Source organism: Oculina patagonica, chromosome 13 (assembly GCF_052425735.1).
Source record: "Oculina patagonica isolate OP01 chromosome 13, crgOcupat, whole genome shotgun sequence".
Classification (NCBI taxonomy): Eukaryota; Metazoa; Cnidaria; class Anthozoa; order Scleractinia; family Oculinidae; genus Oculina; species Oculina patagonica.
The window spans coordinates 8,774,591-8,796,026 of NC_135770.1; the positions used below are offsets into that span (position 1 = coordinate 8,774,591).

At 40.0% G+C, this 21,436-nt stretch overlaps 1 protein-coding gene, 1 long non-coding RNA gene and 1 pseudogene across 3 annotated transcripts in view; all 3 read right to left on the reverse strand.

Moving 5' to 3' along the window:
* LOC144635110 (uncharacterized) overlaps nucleotides 1-16,615 on the reverse strand; it is a 37,880-nt gene extending 21,265 nt beyond the window's left edge. Inside the window, exon 1 of the long non-coding RNA XR_013567309.1 lies at nucleotides 14,861-16,615. This is a non-coding gene — a long non-coding RNA (uncharacterized LOC144635110). The remainder of the gene's footprint in view (nucleotides 1-14,860) is intronic.
* LOC144634909 (uncharacterized) lies at nucleotides 2,700-11,048 on the reverse strand (annotated as a pseudogene). The gene is made up of 3 exons (XR_013567280.1): nucleotides 10,745-11,048; nucleotides 8,177-8,951; nucleotides 2,700-7,149 (listed from the first exon to the last, which is right to left on the reverse strand). The product of XR_013567280.1 is annotated as an uncharacterized LOC144634909 (transcript).
* A 160-nt stretch (nucleotides 16,616-16,775) lies between the features above and the next one.
* On the reverse strand, nucleotides 16,776-20,876 carry LOC144634917 (uncharacterized). Its single transcript, XM_078493971.1, has one exon. The coding sequence runs from the start codon at nucleotides 20,832-20,834 to the stop codon at nucleotides 17,346-17,348; it is 3,489 nt and encodes a 1,162-aa protein (XP_078350097.1). The 5' UTR covers nucleotides 20,835-20,876; the 3' UTR covers nucleotides 16,776-17,345.
* Nucleotides 20,877-21,436: the final 560 nt, after the last annotated feature.

Sequence of the window (21,436 nt, forward strand, 5' to 3'; positions counted from 1 at the left end):
CTACAAGTGACCTCGACCTCATGCAGGTGGCCTCAATCTCATGTGAGAAGACATTAAAAAGCAATTAATTGCGTCACATCAACGTCACAATGACATTAAGCCGCGAAGACAGCGCGCGCAAAAACAATTCAATTAAGGACGGTGCCTACTAATAACGAAGTAATTTTGCCTGGCCGAAGACTGTGCAAGACTATAGATGTTACCAAGGGCTATTAAAATCCAAAAAGAAAATTGGGGGTAGCCACGCAAATTTTCGAGATAATTTGGTTTGAAAACTGGAAAAAACTGCTGATGTGGCATTTTAAAGAAAACGTAAAAGAAAATAAAATTCCTTGCAAATTCCATTTGAAATTGGTTTTTCATGAAGAAAATCAACATTAAATATAACAATCTTTAAAATAACTAACAAATAATGTCTTTGAAACCGCGTGATCTACGATTTTATTAACAAAATAATTGTGTTTGAGCAGTTTTTGACTCTAACAGCTCTCTCGTGCACGGCCATAAAATCGGCCTAATTTTTTTTCACTTAATGACAAACTAAACATGTGCTCTATAGACTTACCACTTCCATTTTATAAAATAAAAAGTAGGGGTCACCGGGCGTTTTTAAAAGTTATACGAGTTCTTTTCAAGCTCTATCGAATCGTTTTTGGTGTCTGTTACATTTTTCCTTTCCCCTCCCTAGCGAGTTAAATATTTGCATCTCTCTCGCGCGCGCCATATGTAGTTAGCAGTTTGCGAGTTACGTTTAAGCGCTTAGCGATTTGTTTTAAACTATTAATGTGAGCCATTTTTAGAGGTCAATGATAACTAAAATGTTGCTTTTCCGCTGTACCTGGCTTAGTATATGCCCATAAACTGGATTTCGTCGCACCAGAAATCTTTCTTGATTTTTAGTCGCGCGCTTGGTCGCGTAGTTGAACTCGTCATTTTGCGCGAGCAAATTAATCAAAAGCGCGCGCGTCCAGTGTGTTCGATGCATTGCGTGTGCGCAGAACAAGTGCGCAGTAACAATAGGAGGCACCGTCCTTAAGCCTGTAAACAATTTTTGCGTTCGACGGTAGGAGAACGCATCCTTATCTTTTGGTGGCGTGGTGGTCTCGTGGCTGTCCTGTGAGAGCCGTTCTATGTGTCGTTCTGTGTATCTTTGTACGTGGCAGATTGGCTAATTAATGACGTCACAGTTTCGTCTCAAGATACCCTGGGAACGAGGTTGATTCGATCTAACGATCTTCTTCGGTTTGCTTTTTCGAGTTTGACCTGTGAGTTGTGCTGGAAAATAAACGTTTCGGCTGTGCTCCCTTCAACAGTAGCAAAAAAAATTTGCTATGCTGCCTCGTGCACTGTTGGATTGAGATTGTTTCGCTGACAGTTTCCTAAAGTGATGTTGGACGCACGATTTATGTTGCGCGCGCGGTCGTTTCAAATTTGTATGACGATATAAAAGTTTACGTTTGCTAGCCTTATGTACCTATATTAGGTCGAACGCACTCCCCTAATCTCTGATTATTACTAGTTATAAACTAGTAATAATCATGGATTAGCGGAGTGCGTTCGAGACAATTTTGTGTGCCTTTTATTCGCCCACTTTACACGACTGACCTCCAAAGACGCGAACACAAGCACATCGAAGAACATGGACAACTACGTTGTTTATGCGCATCCTTACTGCGCACGTAATTCATGTCGCAATAATTAAGCGCGCGCTGATGGTCGCCGTTGCGTTCACTTCGCTTACAGCTTTTAAACGGCCGGTAACCCCCAATTTTATTACATTTCTGACATGGGTAACTCATAATCTCACAGCGGTGAAAGTTTACAAAAAAGTCAATGTGGGAAGATTTTCGCGCGGACGCCACTAAACTTCAAAGCGACACACGAAATGACTCGCTCGATTTCCACTTTTTTCAAGTTCGATGGCTGACTTAAACTCTACTTCCCTGGATGATATGCTTCCCATGACATTTTCGGTATTATTTTAACTTCGGGTACGCGTTTCCGCATTAATTTTGTTTATCCATAAAATGCAAATTCGATGCCATTTTGATATGCATCAGATTGAGGCCCTCTGCATGAGGTCGAGGTCACTTGTAGCAGTCCAAAAAGTCTCAAACGGTTATGGCATCAGGCGATCGATACCCGCGGGACTGAACCATAGAACCCGCGGGACTGACGTCGGGCAAACGACGCGATTAGTATGCGTTCTCCTTCGTCGAACGCAATTATGGCCAAACAAGAAAACTTTAACAGACCAATTTCAGATGTGACGTCACATGGCTTTTCGAACTGGGGGGGGGGGGGGGCAGGGCAACAAAATGTAAACATTTCGATGAAAGAGTGCTTGCCGGCTCGGACTAGCTGACATTTTGCTTGCGGATGGATAAGAAAAATCAGTGGACAAAGGACGGTTGTGCTCAATTACAGATGTGTCTTTAGTTTCTTCAGCCTCCTTCATTGTCCGACAGAATTATTCGTACAGTCGTTTAAGTCGCTTTTAGTCATATTTTCAGTGCGTTTAACTTCTGGCCTTGCAAAAACCTTGTCTTGATAAACTTAATTTTGTGAACTGAGTTACATGTTGTTTGTTGTTGTTTGTTGTAGGCCCGGGTCTACAAGCTTTTCAACCCACTCGTATTTTCAAAATGTGTGATAGAAAAAATTCAGACTGAAACACTTCCAAGATAAATTGAAAGCAATTTGAAACGTACTTTAGCATTATATATTTCACAACTACCCTTTCGATGAGAACAAGGCTCATCTACAAAGTGCACACTCGAGAGGCTTCTAGACTAGCCAGGTGACAGACAAAAGCGCAATGACATGCGCCGTAATAGACAAGTGCGTTTATTTTGGAATGAGTGAAAACTGGCGCAATTCTTTCCTACGAAATGTTATAATTAAGGTGCTGTGAAATACAAAGAACATCATCAGAAAGTGAAGGAGATTTCAATAAAAGTCAGTTACCTGCAGTCTACCGCCGCCTATAGGGTCACTTACTAAAGTCTGTTAAGATTTTATTTATAAAAGAAACCTCGACCTTGCCGCAAGGCCGTCAATAGGCCATTTCCGAGTTACCCTTTGCCTCTGTTTCAAAACCAGTCTAAGTGCGAAACCATTCAAATGAAAATGAGTTTGATTTGCAAAAAAATGGACCTGAAGATAAAACTCATTTCATTTCAGCCAATCAGATTGCAGCATTCGCATTAATATACGAATATAATTCTACTAAGGGTATTTAGTTAACGTTTCCTGTCAATTAATTTGCACGCCAATTATCTGTTTCACGTTAAACTATTTATCTTTTTTTATTTTCGCACACTTTTTTTTATCTTCTAATTAAAATTTTCGAGGAAAATTCCCGTTTGCAGGCGTACACATCTAAATAGTGTTTTTCGTACAATTGTCATAAAAATTCTATATCAATCAATCAATCAATCAGAGTTAATTGCTTCAGATTATAAAGTGATTATCAATGAAAATTCTTACATAATAACTGGACATCGATTTCCATTATCAATCGATTTTTGGACTACGACATCAATTTATATCAAACGATTATGTATCTTCTTCTAGAGTCAATATTTTACTTAAAACTTATTGAGTTTTGCAACTAGCACGACAAGGAAAAGCATCTTGTGAGACGCGGAGTGAACGATCATAACGGGCAGTGTTGGGGTGTTCTTCTCCAAACAATTTACGCAAGATGTCAAAAGCTTGTTGTTTGGACAGAATAGCTGCGGCAAAGTCGCCTTGTGCATGTTGTGTGACCCCGAGTGAATGGTAACTGACAGCTGTGCTGGAGTGTTCTTCTCCAAAAAGTTTACGCCTGATGTCAAGCGCACGCTGTGTAGACCGAATAGCTGAGGCAAAGTCGCCTTGTGCATGTTGTGTGACCCCGAGTAAATGGTAACTGTCAGCTGTGCTTGAGTGTTCTTCTCCAATCAGTTTACGCCTGATGTCAAGTGCACGCTGTGTAGACTGAATAGCTGAAGTAAAGTGACCTTGTGCATGTTGTGTGATCCCGAGTGAATGGTAACTGTCAGCTGTCTTTAAGCGTTCTTCTCCAAACAGTTTACGCCTGATGTCAAGCGCACGCTGTGTAGACTGAATAGCTGAGGCAAAGTCACCTTGTGCATGTTGTGTGACCCCGAGTGAATGGTAACTGTCAGCTGTGCTTGAGTGGTCTTTCCCAACACGTTTATGCCTGATGTCAAGGGCACGCTGTTTAGACTGAATGGCTGACGTAAAGTCGCCTTGTGCATGTTGTGTGACCCCGAGTGAATAGTAACTGTCAGCTGTGCTGGAGTGTTCTTCTCCAAACAGTTTACGCCGGATGTCAAGGGCACGCTGTTTAGACTGAACAGATGAGGCAAAGTCGCCTTGTGCATGTTGTGTGACCCCGAGTGAATGGTAACTGTCAGCTGTGCTTGAGTTGTCTTCTCCAAACAGTTTACGTCTGATTTCAAGAGCACGCTGTGTGGACTGAATATCTGACGTGAAGTCGCCCTGTGCATGTTGTGTGATCCCGAGTATATAATAACTGTCAGCTGTGCTTGAGTGATCTTCTCCAAACAGTTTACGCCTGATGTCAAGCGCACGCTGTGTAGACTGAATAGCTGACGTAAAGTCGCCTTGTGCATGTTGTGTGACCCCGAGTAAATGGTAACTGTCAGCTGTGCTTGAGTGGTCTTCTCCAAACAGTTTACACCTGCTGATGTCAAGCGCACGCTGTGTAGACTGAATAGCTGAGGAAGGGTCGCCTAGTGCATGTTGTGTGACCCCGTGTGAATGGTAGCTGTCAGCTGTGCTTGAGTGTTCTTCTCCAAACAGTTTATACCTGCTGATGTCAAGCGCACGCTGTGTAGACTGAATAGCTGAGGAAGGGTCGCCTAGTGCATGTTGTGTGACCCCGTGTGAATGGTAATTGTCAGCTAAGCTCATCAATCGCATTTTGGAATTGATGTCCAGTGCATCCTGTTTTTTGACTGTTGACAATCGGAGTTCCCCTTGAAATGAATGGGATTGTGGTGGATTCTTCTTCATCTTCTTCCCTGTGTTTATTATTGATGCATATTGATTTATCTTATGTGATGATGCTGAACTTGAAGATCTCTTGGTACCCCGATCAAGTGCCTTTTCATGACAACTCCTTTTTTCCTCAGACATTCTGGCTGGGCTTTCAACTTTTCCTAACACAAGCTCTACAGTGATATCGACATTGCGCTGGAAAATAAATAATCCAAGTGACCTTGGGACAAGCGGTTTTTCGATTTCTTTTGCTATTTGTTGCGCCGCGTTGCTTATGGATCGCTTGGTGTTAGTATCAGTGAGATGTTCTACTGCTTCGCTCACAAGACAAATTATTGCTAATTTAAGTGGTTGTGTTATCGTTTCTTTTCCATCCTTTTCCTTTCCATTGCTTTCCATTGCCGAAATAACAAGTAGTTGTGTGTCTCCAGCTGCTCTGCACTCCTCCTCTGCCTTCCTGTAGAACTGTGTCATCATTGTGTGGTTCTTTGTAAAACGATAATAAACAGCAAGGATCTGAAAAGCAACGATTCTAAGAATCCTCTGCTCGGGAGTGCTATTCATTAAGGACAAAGCTTCTTCTAAGCATCGAACTCCGTCCTCTGGTTTGTTGTTAACCAGTTGACAGATGCCGCTATAACACAAATACTTTCCTTTATCTCCAACCGAGCCTGGTGAACTTAACGATTCAGTTTCTTTTGCTTCAGAGAGTTGCTGCATCGTTGTTCCCTCTGCGACCCAAGTTACCTAGTAAAAAGCTCTGGAAATAAGTAATTGTCTGTAGAACACATTTTTCTCAAGCCTTTTAGCTGCCTTCGTGGCTGAATCGTAAATCTTGTAAAAGTTGGCTCTTTCCCTCCTCTTTCACCAAAACCTTAAACACACTGTTGGTTGTTTTTGGATCTAAGCAACCGTCAATTAAACTTTGAACAATGCTTTGTTCATCTTCAAAGAAGCCAATAAAAGCCTTCATTGAATTTCTTGTCAAGAACTGCTCATGTAACTTCTCGAATCTGGAAACATAAAAAGCGCACAAGCGAGATTTAGAGTTAAGAATGGTTTCTTTCATTTGGTGTTCTCCCCTTTCTCTTACAAATGATTCAAATAGTTTATGCATTGTGAATGATCCAGGTTTAGAACTTGAATCGAGGAGAGATTTCCTCAGAAGACTTTGCAATATCTTCTTTGCCACGGGTATTTTTGATATACCCAGAACAGCTGCAGCAACTGTTAGATCAAAACTCTCTGGAAGAACAGTCAAGGTCACAAGAGATTCTTTTTCTTGCACAGAGAGTCTCTGAAAAGAAGAATCAAACAGGAGTTTCAACCTGAAATTGCTTGGATAATCTGGATTGTCCAACATTTCGACAATATTGTTACTTTCCAAGGACCGGATGAAGTCATCCAGAACTTGGCTCGGTTCAGCATCATCTTCAGAAATGGAGGAACACAATAACTTCATGGCCAATGGTACATGCCCGCAAATTTGTGTAATTCGTATGCAGTCAGAAGGAGTTGCAACTGGGAGTAATTCCTTAACTAGGCTTTGAGAAGAGCATTCATCTAATGGCCGTATTCTTACTGCCTGGTGGCCTTGGAAATGCACATTCATAAACTCGAACGATTCTCTTGTGGTAATAACGAATGTCACTATTTCACTACGTCGGAGAATGCCTTCCAGAAAATTTACAAAATCCTCCTTCACTTTTGGCGCTCCACTTTCCAATAACTCGTCAGCATTATCAAGAATCAGCACACAGCGATCTGAAATTCGGCTTAATAGTTGGAAAAGCTCATCCTCAAGGGAAAGATCCTGAGAGCGTTGATCATTTGTCACAGGTCGGCGGAAAAAACAAAGAAACTTTGATGTTACATCGGCTTTAGACTGAACTCCTCGTAATGAAAGGAAGTAGACGGGCAATCCCTGAGAGTGAAGATGATGTCCGACTGCAGTTGCTACAGACGTTTTTCCAAAACCTGGCGAGCCCCAGATCGACACGATTCGGGAAGATTCAGAAGTCACGTGACCAGTGATCTCATCACACTCTCTCTGGCGGCCAGAGAAGTGTGGAACCATTGGAGGAAGGCATGTTCTTGGAAGTGATGGCCTTGTATCTTCTAGAAGACAAAATTGTAATTTGAAAAACATTTATACTGTAAATTTTAAACTTCTGTTTGTTTCATACAGTAACTGATGCTTGAAAAGTCTTAAGGCTGGTTTTTACTAGCGACGGAGTCGTTAAAGCGCTCACGACCTAGTGTAATCAAAATTCGGAGTCTTACGGAATCCTAATATGCGGCATCTAAAATCTGCGTAGAACCTCTATCGGTTTGATTTTCATGAGATTTAACCTGGATGGGGAGGGGGAAGTCGGCATGTTTCTTTGTCCTCATAGTGGTGTCTGGATACAGTGACGAAATGCTGCCAATCAACCTCTTGCTGCTAAGAATGATATCATCGGTATATAATTTTGAGCGCTAACGTTTAAGGTCTAAAAGTTTTCTAGTACAATCCTTAAAATCGGTTTGTTTAATCAGCTAAATTTCTAGAAAGGCAGCATTCAAGTCCTGAAAGAATCTTTTAAAAAAAGTTTCGTCCATAAAGTTTGAAACTTTCTTTCTCAAAATGTTGTTTTGTGTTTTGTATAGGTGAGAAGATACGGGTAAACGCTGTGACAGAAACTGTTCCTCGAATTGTTTTTCTACTGAAACAATGAAAACGCTTCATTATGCATACAGTGGACAAACACACACATTGCTCAGCCTGCCGGCGCAGCAAATGTTTACCTTAGCAAGTGTTTCTGTGCGTTTGCACACTCTCCGTATCCCTGCACCGCTATGTAGTTCGCCGCAGGCCCTAAAAAGGCTAATTAAGCTGCTTTCCCCTCGTCCGGCCCTTCCCCCTTGATCTAACACTCTGCGCTTCAGACACCGACTCCGACTCTGTCGCTACTAAAAACAAGACTTTAGAAGTTTAAATTTAATCAGACCAAAGACTATTAACTCTTTGATGGCAATTCTTTCAATATTTCTAAAATGTAGATTCAGAGCTTTTTTTGAAAATATACCACTTTTTCTAGAAACTGAAAGCACTTAGTGGTAAGCTCATAGAAATATTTGCATATAGTGCAAGAACTAAAGTTACCTGAATTGCCTTGAGGTAGAGCTAGTTTCAAATTGATCTTTTGCTCCAACCGTGCGATGTCTTCTTTACTTGCAATGCCTTCCTCGAGAAACTTGATATATGCCATGTATTCTTCTTTGATACCTTGCTCCAATTTGCGAACTTCTTTTGTTGGAAACTCCGACTCAGTCAAACCACCAATGACATCAATAGGGTCTGTCTTGACTCCAAGAGCTTTGAATGCATCTTTAGCGTGTTGCACGTATTGGTCAAATGTTGGTTTGTCAATCTCAGAACTGGATGAGTGGCAAAGCGAATTTCTTAACAGTCGGAGTTGATCAATCGCAAGTGCAAATGTTTCGGCGTTGTTTCCACCCGGGCTCACCACATATGCATGGAAACTTCCATGAGGTAATTTATGTGGCTTCACGTACAAATCACTTAGTGTCCTGAAATGACCTGTGTTGTCAGGCAAAGCGAAGGACCACGCGTGAATAGTGGCCTGGAACAACGCAGTACAATCCCATTCATCATAGGAGAGGTGTATGGGAACTTTGGTTGTACCCCCTTCTGTAGCGAGGAACAATTTTCTCACCATAATGGAGTCATCCCAGGCTTGAAAACCTAGGAGATGTCCAAAGTTGTTGTCCCACATGGATCTGAAAGTTTGACGTAAGGCTTTGGGAAATTCATTCAGGACAATGGAAGCAAACTTGAAATAATTTAACTGCTCGTCCTGAAACGGCTGCAGAGCCATCTTTCTTTACCAACAGGTGTCAAGGACCTCGTGAACAACCTGAGAAAACTAAAAAGGACATCGATGTTACTTTGGCTGGGTTTAATGATAAAGAAATGTTATCGTTAAGAGGAATACTTGGTAACTTTGGCTTGCTTATACCATGCGGCATAACACATTTGGAAGAAAAACGTTAAATCGCTACCACTCGTGATTTCTCGGACCCCATTTATTGGTTGCCTAATTTCTGACTCCATATGTTGCGAACATGCACCTTACAATTACCAATGTTGATCGCCACTTCAAGTATACGTACACACGAGTTACCACGCACGTGTGGCCACTAGTGACCACAGGCCAAAATACATCAAAATGTGTTGCAGAGGTCAAAGTTGTCAAAATCATTTTTTCTTCATTACTGTTAATGTTTAATTACTTTGCTTTGGAAGACTTAAAAAAACATCATCCGGCATCTTTTGGGCAAATACACCATTGAGGTAAAAATTGCTCTTCAAGGCGCGTTCACGCGTGTTACGCGACCCATTGTTGACATTACACTGCACATCTTCAAGACACTGCTCAAACGGTCAGATCAATACCAAAAGGTTTTTTCTTTCTAAACAGTCGTCAGCACCTATTTGTGAGTGAAGAGAGGTACTGTGAGAGGTCCCCGTTTAAAATTAGAACTCAGGCCTAGTCGATCCGGAGTTCTCGTATTCTCGATAACACAAGGCAACTTCGTCCCAAGGGTCTTCTCGAAATTTTAAAAATAGGTCCAACTACCATCTTGAAAGCGGACACGGGCATGGGGACGAGGCTGAGAAACGGAGGTTGCTAGATTTTCAGCTCTTTTACCATCTTCAACCATCCATGCTTACACTCTCAAATAATTATTGTGATTTAAAATTAAACATGCAACAGACGTTTGTCTGTTCTGCCATGCGCATAAAGAACGTCAGCAACTCCATAAAAAAGTATAAGGTTTTAAAATTTTCACTGGAGGTAACTTCAGTTGAAGTGTTTGATGTTTCGATAGCAAGGTCTGTCCTGGAATACGCGAAGAATTGTCCATAGAATGTATTGACAGTTACTACTCAACACCGAAATATTTTCTCTTTCTACGCTTGACTTAATCTGAGTTCGCATCTTTTGTCGATTCTCGAGCTCATTTAACTGGACAACAAACTGATATATGCACTCTCCAAAAAAGTTACAAAAGTGCATCATGGAAAAGTTACTATTAATTTGTGGTGCTTCAGTTCAATATAGCGAAGGTGGGTTCAAATAAACAGTTTGAATACTACGACAGTCACTTCTTGTTACATTTTAATTATATGAAACTGAAAGTGCTTCGGTAAGCGAAAACTTGCTGCCTGTACAATAAAATGGATAAAGAGCTTTCCTTTTATCTTGTTAAAATTAAATTTTTGCTCATTCTCGTCTGTCAGCTTTATGAGTCTGTATTCTTCTCTACAACTCAGCTGCTTAAACTAGCGAATTCGATGGCAATGTTATTTAGTATGGACAGTGAAAAGCATTCCTGACCTCGCATAACACTCAGTCATTAATTGTTGATCGTGAGCTTAATCGTCTTTTCCAAGTTAATCAAGTTATTTTCTTCAAACATGAATTAGTCCTAGAACGTTATCTACTAAGAACTCAGTACTGAAATACAGCAAGAATTAAATCAGTCAGAACGCCAATAGCGAAAATAGACTCGAGTAAACAAAATCAATTTTATGATCAGTCAATTAACTCAGTCAAAACTCTTAAACATGCTGCAGACTTAAGAAAAAGTCAATTCTTTCTGCTAATTTATCTTAACAAAACATAACTTAAACTTAATACAGTACCTTGATCAGCTCCAGGTGAGAACTTTGCGTAAGATGGATGATAAAACTCGTTAACAAGATCGACAAAATATCTGGGAGGGTCTGACAATGCGTCGGCGGCATTCTAAGAAACGGTGAACAAAGAATGAAACAAACTGATGCGTAACACCTTCAGGCATTCTAAATAAAACTTAGACAGGCTCTTAGCAGGGAATCGTCCCTAACATCGAAAGATATGAATATTTAATCAATAATTACAAGCACGTCAGTAGTATTTTTGGAAAACGTATTTCATGTAAAATAAACGTCAAGGAATAGAGTTACTTAAGCGAAAAATTAATGCTTAAACCCAAAAGCGTTCCAATTTTTTCTGCTCAAGCGATTTCGAAAAGATGCAAAATGATTCCCAAACTTTTTATATTTACTTTGACGATCCCTCAAGGGGTCATCGTGCATCTTTTCAATACTTGCTAAGGAGAGGGTTTATTAGAAAGAGGGAAAGATACAGTCAAAGCTCTCTTAACGGACACTCTCGTAAGCGGACAGCTCTACTTACGGCCGCCTCGTTGAAAACCCCGTTTTAACTCCCATACAAACACTGTATTTTTACATTCTCGTAAGCGGACATTCCAGTAAGCGGCCGCGGACACTTTCAGAGATTACGATTTAAACTTTATCTTTGTTTTCGAGCTCCCGTAAGCGGACAACCCATTCATAAATCCTATTTATAACCTCTTTATCTTATTTTTATCGATGAACTTCACACCGCCGTTCGTCACAATGATTTTACAGTAATTACAGAACCATATTTCAGTGCTTGTTTTGTCGTCATCCACGTCCGTCCGGTTTTTGTTAGCTGGGCAAGCTCCCTTAAGCGGCCAGTTATCTCCCACACTTCTTGTGGCCGCTTACGAGAACCATTCTCGTAAGCGACCAGCTCCACTTACGGACATTTTTTTCGCGTCCCGAGGGTGTCCGCTTACGAGAGCTCCGACTGTATTTCGTATTAGAAATTAACTAGTGCACAATGAGATACTCAAACTAAAATATTGAATTCGTCTGTGTCTGTATTTTGTGTCGATTTGCCATCTTCGGAAGGAAAGGGGGCGTAATAAATTAAAGAGAGAGAAATTGTTACGATAAAAATAAGTTCTAAATGAGGGGTATTAGACATGGGAGGTTAAGAAAGGGCTATTTTACAAAAAAAAAAAACCTTTTAGATTGTAGTATAAAAGAGGTTGAATCTCTTATTCCACTATCATCATCTCAGTAAGTGTTTACGTCACAAAAGTGTTAAAATATCATATACATTCCAAATTGAATTTAGTCGAGAAAGGTTAACAGTTAGGTTTAAGATTATAAAAAAAAGTTAGGAAAAATTGTAGAAAGTAAGTCTGTTATTTTGCTGCGTTATACAGTGATTATATGAATTAGGAATAGTTTTCAATTGGACAGAAATCTTACAATGGTACTTAATTTAGTTAGTCTCGTATAGGCTTCCTTTTGTTCCCGTTCTTTTCGGAGATCGGGGAAGAGCGAGAGAGAAGTAGCCGTGATGTCACGGCATGGACATCTTGGAAAGGGTCTGGTATCGAGATTACAAAAATTGCTTCTAAAGGAGACTTGTTTTCTCATTTCCTCTCTCTCATGGCATGATATTTAGAAACGCAAAAGCACATTTTTACTAAGCTTTTTAGCACTTATCCATCGGGGTATGTTTATTTTTTAATCAGAATCCCTTACCATATTTGTATAACATTATACTTAGCAACAATAACGGGTTGTTAGCTGCGCGTAACATGTACTGTTTTACACGAATAGTTTGCTAAATGTATCCCGGAAAGTGAATGCTTATCGTTCATCAGATTTTAATGTTGTGTTGGCATGGAATTAAAGTAGAAAACACCCAATGTACAATTTTATAGCATGAGAATTTATAAAATAAACAAAATATTAAACCAAATAAGAAAAAATGTTATTTTCTTGCCGTTCACTAGATCATTTTACTTGCGAAGCAGTTTTAACTTACGTATATTATTATATTATAAAATAAATTACTATTGGGCAAGCTACATAGCGTATTTCCTTGCCTCGATTAAGCGCCCCGGAACGGCGCTATTTCTGATTTTATGTTTTTCCCTTGTCGACAGAATTATCTAGAGTAGTTCCGTGTACCCTCATTTTATACATTTATTCTGACTTGTTTTTAGGATAGGGTGAGCTTATAGTTTAAATTATTATGATCCTATCGGGGTGCTTGATCCAGGAGGGGCACTTAATGAGGAAATACAGCATGATTAACTTCAACAAAAGGAAATTGTAGCTTCCAGTCATTGCTCGTAGTTAGGGAATATTTGTTCAAAGAACTCGTTAAACGCCACTTCTTTATTGGGTGGTTTTATTAAAAATTGAGAAATAACGGTGAGAAAGTAATCAGTATGTAGTAAAGTGCTGGTGAATAGGCCATTTCTGAGTTACCCTTTGCCTCTGTTTCGAAAAGAGTCTACGTGCGAAACCATTCATATGAAAATGAGTTTGATTTGCATAAAAATGGACCTGTAGGTGAAACTCATTTTCATATGAATGGTTTCGCACATAGACTTGTTTTGAAACAGAGGCAAAGGGTAACTCGAAAAGGGCCTATTCTCTATTTTCCAATTGCCCATAATGCACTTTGTTTGCCCCCCAAATTTTGCATAAACTATTGTTTTTGAAATATGCAGTCCTCCCGGTCCTTCCAAGAGAATTTGAAAACAATAGTTTATGCAAAATTTGGGGGCAAGCAAAGTGTATTATGGGCAATTGGGAAAATAGAGAATTGCTTTTAATTATAAATTACCAATCTACAGTCTTATCAAGGAGAGGTTAAGTTGGGCGACTTGGGAAACACAAGAGCCATCTCAGTCTTGGGTGTATTCTCATATCGCGGATACAAATTAACGTGGATAAAGGGATGGAAAGCTAAAAGAAGGCTAGCGCCGTACAGTACGTTGCCGAGTGACCAACCTGGCTAAGTAGAAAAATAGGGTTAATGTCTTCTTCTTTTTAGCCTGCGAGGTCAACCGTTTTTCATCGCTTCAAGCCAGTTTGGTTTTTCGGCTGAGAGGCGGCTGTATTCGCAGGCTATTTTCTTTTTAATTAAAAGTAAAAAATCTTTTTAAACGAAAGAGAGGTCTTACACAACTATCTGTCGGATCCTATTGAATGTTTTATTTTCAAGCGCAGATCTTTTATTTCGCAGTTGTAAGGTAATTCAACATAGCTGCATTAGTTTTTTGGATCAGGATATCAAGAGTAAAAAGACTAGTAAATGGTTGAATTGTATTTTGAAAAACCAGTTACATGCGCGTAACATACTTTATCGACTTGTCCCACAGGGCTTATCAGAGATAATATTACAATACATAATAACTTTTAAAAAAGCTTAAACTAAAAAGAGGAACGAAAAAGTGAACTTTGTCCAAATAATGGTGTTTAGCTGTAAGCGACGGACCATTATTATTATTTTATTTTTGACGGGGGAGGGTTAATTACCAAAAATAATCTGCACAGAAAAAACGGCTAAAAAGTCGTGCAAAGAGAGCCAGGAGGGAAAAAAAGAACATTCTTAAAAAAATTCTTGCGCAACCTCAAGATGAAAAAAACAACTTGCCTAGAAAAATTTAATGGTCCAAAATAATGGTCCGTCCCTCAAGTTAATGGAGAAACTACAATAATCGTAGAATAAACGATCGTTGTTATATTTCATCTAAAAATATTTATAATCAATACACGATCTATATTAAAATAAACTCATTGAAAAAAGATGAATAAAAAAGAGACAAAGATAATACAGTCAACTCCCACCTTGCGGACACCTCGTTATTACGGACACGCTGATATATATTACGGACAGGAGTTGAAGTCCCGGCAAGTATTATATAAAGAACTACTGAAAATAACTCCCGCTACTGCGGACTTTCTCTATTATGGACACCAAATCGTGGTCTCGAACGTGTCCGTTATAGGGGGAGTTGACTTTACTTTAAATGTGATTACATGCTGCATATATTACAATTGACACACGATTAAAAGAACTAGATCTTTCTTTCTAATACTGTTTCGAAAAATTGTCCAATGTCTCTTGTCGCCGGTCACTTGAGTTGAGTCTGGACTAAAGGTATGGACCTTGATATCTGATTGAATGTTTACCATATCTCACTGAGAAGTAGCGACATACGAAACACCGATTAACTATAAAGCCATAGTTCACCTTAAAATCTGCTAAGATTTTTTTACTAAAGATATATTTCTTATAAGAATAATTTATTTTTACTGAATAAACAGTGGAATCCAGATTAAGTCTGATCTCAAACCCTCCATTTTTCGAACCTGACCGAATGACTCGCACCAAATTAAAGTTGTTTCCCTAGGATTGGGCGATTGGCTTCATTTAAGCGAACTGCAATTTTACCCCCTTATATTTTTCGGGCTCTGTATTTTCTTTAACCAATTTTTGTTTCCCTTCAGGGTTCGAGAAATCAGAATATAAATGTATTGCCACGCACATATTCATGCTGCGGACCGTTAATTTTAAACACGCATTCTGCCTAGTTGCTCAATAGACCTCTACACCAGTAAAATGCAGAGGATGTCGAATAATATCGCTAAACATGATTCCCAATAGGAACTGTAGGGGATCTACATGTTTTACAAATGCTAGGTCATTTCTATACAGTATATACCTACATTATTCACCGAAGTGGAGGTGAATAGTGGTGAATATTTACCGAGACTCGAAGCGGCGAGGTAAATATCCACCACATTCACCGACACTAAGGTGAATAATTGTTTTAGTAATTTATACCACAAAAGTTGAATAGCTAGCGGACCAAAACATTACTATCGGTAAAAAAAGAAGCGACGCGCGAAGGCGGTTTGTTTCTCTTTAGCTTCTCGGAGGTGAAGTAACGTATTTGATAGGCTTTTTCCACTCTTATCATAAGAATTTATGATCGTGTTAGGGTTTCTGACGAAATAAATTTAATTTGCACTGTACTGTATACTGAAGTGACGACAAATCAGTAAACTATCAATTATTACTTGGCAAATTAAATATTCAGTCGACCCCGATAACTCGAAACCCCGCGCGCGCTAACTCGAACTGTTTTTCGTTTCCCTTCAGAGTTCGAGTAGCCGGGGCTCTACCGGTAATTGGAAATTACATCGAAATAGATATTGCAAGTTAAAAAAAGCTTTTAGGCCTTCATAATCGGAGTGTTCGAAAACATCATTGTCGGAAAAATTGTCGGAAATAAAAACCTGCGACGTCATAATCGCTGTTTTTGAAGACGACCGCATACCGATTTCGCAGACAGCACCTTAGAATTTATAAATGTGTTTTTCAAGCAGTTATTTTTTTCTTTTCGTTCGTTTTTCAGTTGATTGTTGTTCAGAAACGCGCATTTTTTTTAATGATATAGCTAAAGCTCAAAAATAGCTCAAGCAAGTTCAAGTTTTTTTCTGTCATTTTGATTATCACCCAGGGGGGTACTCCGACTTGTAAATGACGGGGATGATCGAATGGAGGCAAAACTCAGGACTCAAAAAAATCCCTAAGTCTTCCGACATTACCCAAAAAAATCCCTGAACCAAAAATACCCCCCCAAAAAATCCCTTGTCAAATTACCCCTAAATTGGCAGGAGGTGCAATAACATAACACAAAGAACGCTTGTTTTGTTTATTAATCATACCATAAATGCGCCAAGGCACTTTAGTTCGTTTTTAATACCCAAAAAAATCCCCTATCTAAATCAAGATACCCAAAAAAATACTTGCCAAATTTTCCAACCCAAAAGAATCCCGGAATCAAAAATTTCAAACCCGAAAAGATCCTTCGATCATCCCCGTCATTAACAAGCCGGAGTACCCCCCCCCCCCTGGGGATTATCATCTCTATTGTTTTTTCTCACTAGCATTTAACTATTCTCATTAGCATGTAAGATTTTAAACCAAAATCTGCTTAGTTGGACAACGTCAGCCACGACAACTATTTTTTTTTATTTGGGGGGGGGGGGGGGGGTGGAGATTGAACGCTCTCTTTGAATATTATGAAAGTGATAAATAAGCAGAATATGTCCGGAAAATTGGAAAGCAATTTTTTTCTTGAATTTTACTAAAAAAATGGTTAGTTTTAGTGTTCCCTTGGTTAAAATAGCGCTTCGAAATTTCGCTTCATTAGTGAAAAGCGAGGACAATGTTAGTGAGAACTGTCCCTAGTAATAAAATAAATGGCATGTCGTTTGTGTAGCTGCCAAATTTCATTGAGCTCATTGATTGATGTAATAACTAGTATAACCATTGATAATCAATTTAAAATGCGAATTAATTTACTGTGATCGATTGATATCGATTGATTTTTTATGACAATTTTGAATTCATTAAAACATAGGGAAATGTCTCTTGGAACCACTTAATTGACCGCTTTGTAAAATTGTTGATATAAAAATCGGTGGCAACAACCCAGGCGTTCCTTTAGCTTTTAACTCAATCATTCCTTGCCAAAAGAACGTCTGTGTAGGAGCCAACACTGCTTATCGACTGTGGGTTAATTTATGCGCAACATGTACATTTACATTTTTTTTAGTCTTTAGACTGAAGAGCACCTTGTGTGACGCGGAGTAAACGGCGACAAGCAGTTGTGCTTGGGTGGTCTTCTCCAAACAATTTACGCCTGATGTCAAGCGCACGCTGTGTAGACTGGATAGCTGATGTAAAGTCGCCTTGTTTATGTTGTTTTTTCCCGAGTGAATAGTAACTGTCAGCTGTGCTTGAGTGTTCTTCTCCAAACAATTTACGCCTGATGTCAAGTCCACGCTGTGTAGACTGGATAGCTAAAGCATAGTCGCCTTGTGCAAGTTGTGTGACCCCGAGTGAAGAGTAACTGTCAGCTGTGCTCGAGTGTTCTTCTCCAAACAATTTACGCCTGATGTCAAGTGCACGCTGTGTAGACTGAATAGCTGAAGAAAAGTTGCCCTGTGCATGTTGTGTTTTCCCGAGTGAAGAATAACTGTTAGCTGTGCGTGAGTGTTCTTCTCCAAACAATTTACGCCTGATGTCAAGCGCACGCTGTGTAGACTGGATAGCTGAAGAAAAGTTGCCCTGTGCATGTTGTGTTTTCCCGAGTGAAGAATAACTGTTAGCTGTGCTTGAGTGTTCTTCTCCAAACAATTTACGCCTGATGTCAAGCGCACGCTGTGTAGACTGGATAGCTGATGTAAAGTCGCCTTGTTTATGTTGTGTTTTCCCGAGTGAATAGTAACTGTCAGCTGTGCTTGAGTGGTCTTCTCCAAACATTTTACGCCTGATGTCAAGTGCACGCTGTTTAGATTGAATAGCTAAGGTATAGTCGCCTTGTTCATGTTGTGTGGCCCCAAGCGAATAGTAACTGTCAGCTGTGCTTGAGTGTTCTTCTCCAAAGAAATTACGCCTGATGTCAAGCGCACGCTGCGTAGACTGAATAGCTGAAGTTAAGTCTCCCTGCGCATGTTGTGTGACCCCGAGTGAATTGTAACTGTCAGCTGTACTTGAGTGTTCTTCTCCAAATAATTTACGGCTGATGTCAAGTGCACGCTGTTTAGACTGAATGGCTGAAGTAAAGTCGCCTTGTGCATGTTGTGTGACCCCGAGTGAGTGGTAACTGTCAGCTGTACTTGAGTGTTCTTCTCCAAATAATTTACGGCTGATGTCAAGTGCACGCTGTTTAGACTGAATGGCTGAAGTAAAGTCGCCTTGTGCATGTTGTGTGACCCCGAGTGAGTGGTAACTGTCAGCTGTACTTGAGTGTTCTTCTCCAAATAATTTACGCCTGATGTCAAGTGCACGCTGTGTAGACTGAATAGCTGAAGTAAAGTCTCCCTGCGCATGTTGTGTGACCCCGAGTGAATGGTAACTGTCAGCTGTACTTGAGTGTTCTTCTCCAAATAATTTACGCCTGATGTCAAGTGCACGCTGTTTAGACTGAATAGCTGAAGCAAAGTCGCCTTGTGCATGTTGTGTGACCCCGAGTAAATGGTATCTGTCAGCTGTACTTGAGTGTTCTTCTCCAAATAATTTACGGCTGATGTCAAGTGCACGCTGTTTAGACTGAATGGCTGAAGTAAAGTCGCCTTGTTCATGTTGTGTGACCCCGAGTGAGTGGTAACTGTCAGCTGTACTTGAGTGTTCTTCTCCAAATAATTTACGCCTGATGTCAAGTGCACGCTGTGTAGACTGAATAGCTGAAGTAAAGTCTCCCTGCGCATGTTGTGTGACCCCGAGTGAATGGTAACTGTCAGCTGTACTTGAGTGTTCTTCTCCAAATAATTTACGCCTGATGTCAAGTGCACGCTGTGTAGACTGAATAGCTGAAGCAAAGTCGCCTTGTGCATGTTGTGTGACCCCGAGTAAATGGTAACTGTCAGCTGTGCTTGAGTGTTCTTCTCCAAATAATTTACGGCTGATGTCAAGTGCACGCTGTTTAGACTGAATGGCTGAAGTAAAGTCGCCTTGTTCATGTTGTGTGACCTCGAGTGAATGGTAACTGTCAGCTGTACTTGAGTGTTCTTCTCCAAATAATTTACGGCTGATGTCAAGTGCACGCTGTGTAGACTGAATAGCTGAAGCAAAGTCGCCTTGTGCATGTTGTGTGACCCCGAGTAAATGGTAACTGTCAGCTGTGCTTGAGTGTTTTTCTCCAAATAATTTACGCCTGATGTCAAGTGCACGCTGTGTAGACTGAATAGCTGAAGCAAAGTCGCCTTGTGCATGTTGTGTGACCCCGAGTAAATGGTAACTGTCAGCTGTACTTGAGCATTCTGGTCCAGACAGTTGACCTTTGTTGGCCTTTTCCCTCCCGTAAAGTGAATACAGAAACAGCGCAGCTTTCACCAAAAGCTCAGACACTTTGTTGGCTGTTTTAGGATCTGAATAACCCTCAACCAAACTTTGAGAAATGTTTTGTTCTTCTTCAAAGAAGTCAATAAAAGCGTTCATTGAATTTCCTTCCAAGAACTGTTCAATTAACTTCTCTAATCTGGAGACGTAAAATGCGCACATACGAGATTTAGAGTTAACAATGGTTTCTTTCATTTCCTGTTCTCCTCTTTCTATCGCAAATGATTCAAGTAGTTTATGTATTGAGAAACATCCAGGTTTCGAACTTGCATCGAGAAAAGATTTCCCTCGAAGGCTTTGCAATATCTTGTTTGCCATGGAAATTTGTGACATACCCAGAACAGCTGCAGCAACTCTTACATCGAAACTCTCTGGAAGAACACTCAAGGAGACAAGAGCTTCTTTCTCTTGGGCGGAAAGTCGCTGAAAGGAAGAGTCAAACAGGAATTTCAACCTGAGATTGCTTGGATAATCTGGACTGTCTAACATCTCGAAAATATTATTACTTTCCAAGGATTGGATGAAGTCATCTAAAACTTGACTCGGCTGAGCATCAGAAATGGAGGAACATAATAACTTCATGGCCAATGGTACATGCCCGCAAATTTGTGTAATTCGTATGCAGTCAGAAGGCGTTGCAACTGGGAGTAATTCCATAACTAGGCTTTGAGAAGAGCATTCATCTAATGGCCGTATTCTTACTGCCTGGTGGCCTTGGAAATGCACATTCATAAACTCGAACGATTCTCTTGTGGTAATAACGAATGTCACCATTTCACTTCGTCGGAGAATGTCTTCCAGAAAATTTACAAAATCCTCCTTCACTTTTGGAGCTCCACTTTCCAATAACTCGTCAGCATTATCAAGAATCAGCACAAAGCGATCTGAAATCCGGCTTAATAGTTGGAAAAGCTCATCCTCAAGGGAAAGACTCTGAGAGCGTGGATCATTCGTTACAGGTCGGCGGAAAAAGCTTAGAAGCTTTGATGTCAGATCGGCTTTAGACTGAACTCCTTGTAAGCAAAGGAAGTAGACGGGCAATCCCTGAGAGTGAAGATGATGTCCTACTGCAGTTGCTACAGACGTTTTTCCAAAACCTGGCGAGCCCCAGATCGACACGATCTGGGTAGATTCGGAAGTCACGTGACCAGTGATCTCATCACACTCTCTCTGGCGTCCAGTGAAGTGTGGAACCATTGGAGGAACACATGTTCTTGGCAGTGATGGCTTTGTATCTTTAAAAAGACAAGAATACAAGCAATAATTGGAAAAAATATTATACCCGATAAATTTTCGTATATTTCATATAAACCAGAAATCATTTCCAACCGGCAGATGTAAGTAATGAAAATAACTCCGAATTACATCCTGCAGTACTCACTATTTGAGTCAACAACAAAGAGATAGTCACAGATTTATATAGGAACGTAATATTTCTCTTAAACAATGGACCCATTTTAAAAACAAGCGTACACCCATAATTTTGTAAAGAATGAAATATACAAAGCAAAGCTCTATGCAAACTATACCAATTCATTAGTGTCATTTGTGGCCTTGATCCCAGTGTTTGACAGTTTTAATATAAAGGAATCCCAAGAAACTTGTTTCTTGAAAATCTATCTCCCCGTTGTTGACTCAAATATTGAGTACTGCATGATGTTCTCTCACTAACCCCTCCCCCCATTTTATTTTAAAAAAAGGATTTGACAATGATATTTGACCTTGATATTTGACGATGATATTTGACCATGATTACAAGCAATTCTGGCCAAAAATCGTCAGCTTAAGGCTTTCTGTTC

Coding starts and splice junctions, on each gene's coding strand:
- LOC144634917 (XM_078493971.1), bottom strand. CDS start 20,834: ATGGTTCCACACTTCACTGGACGCCAGAGAGAGTGTGATGAGATCACT.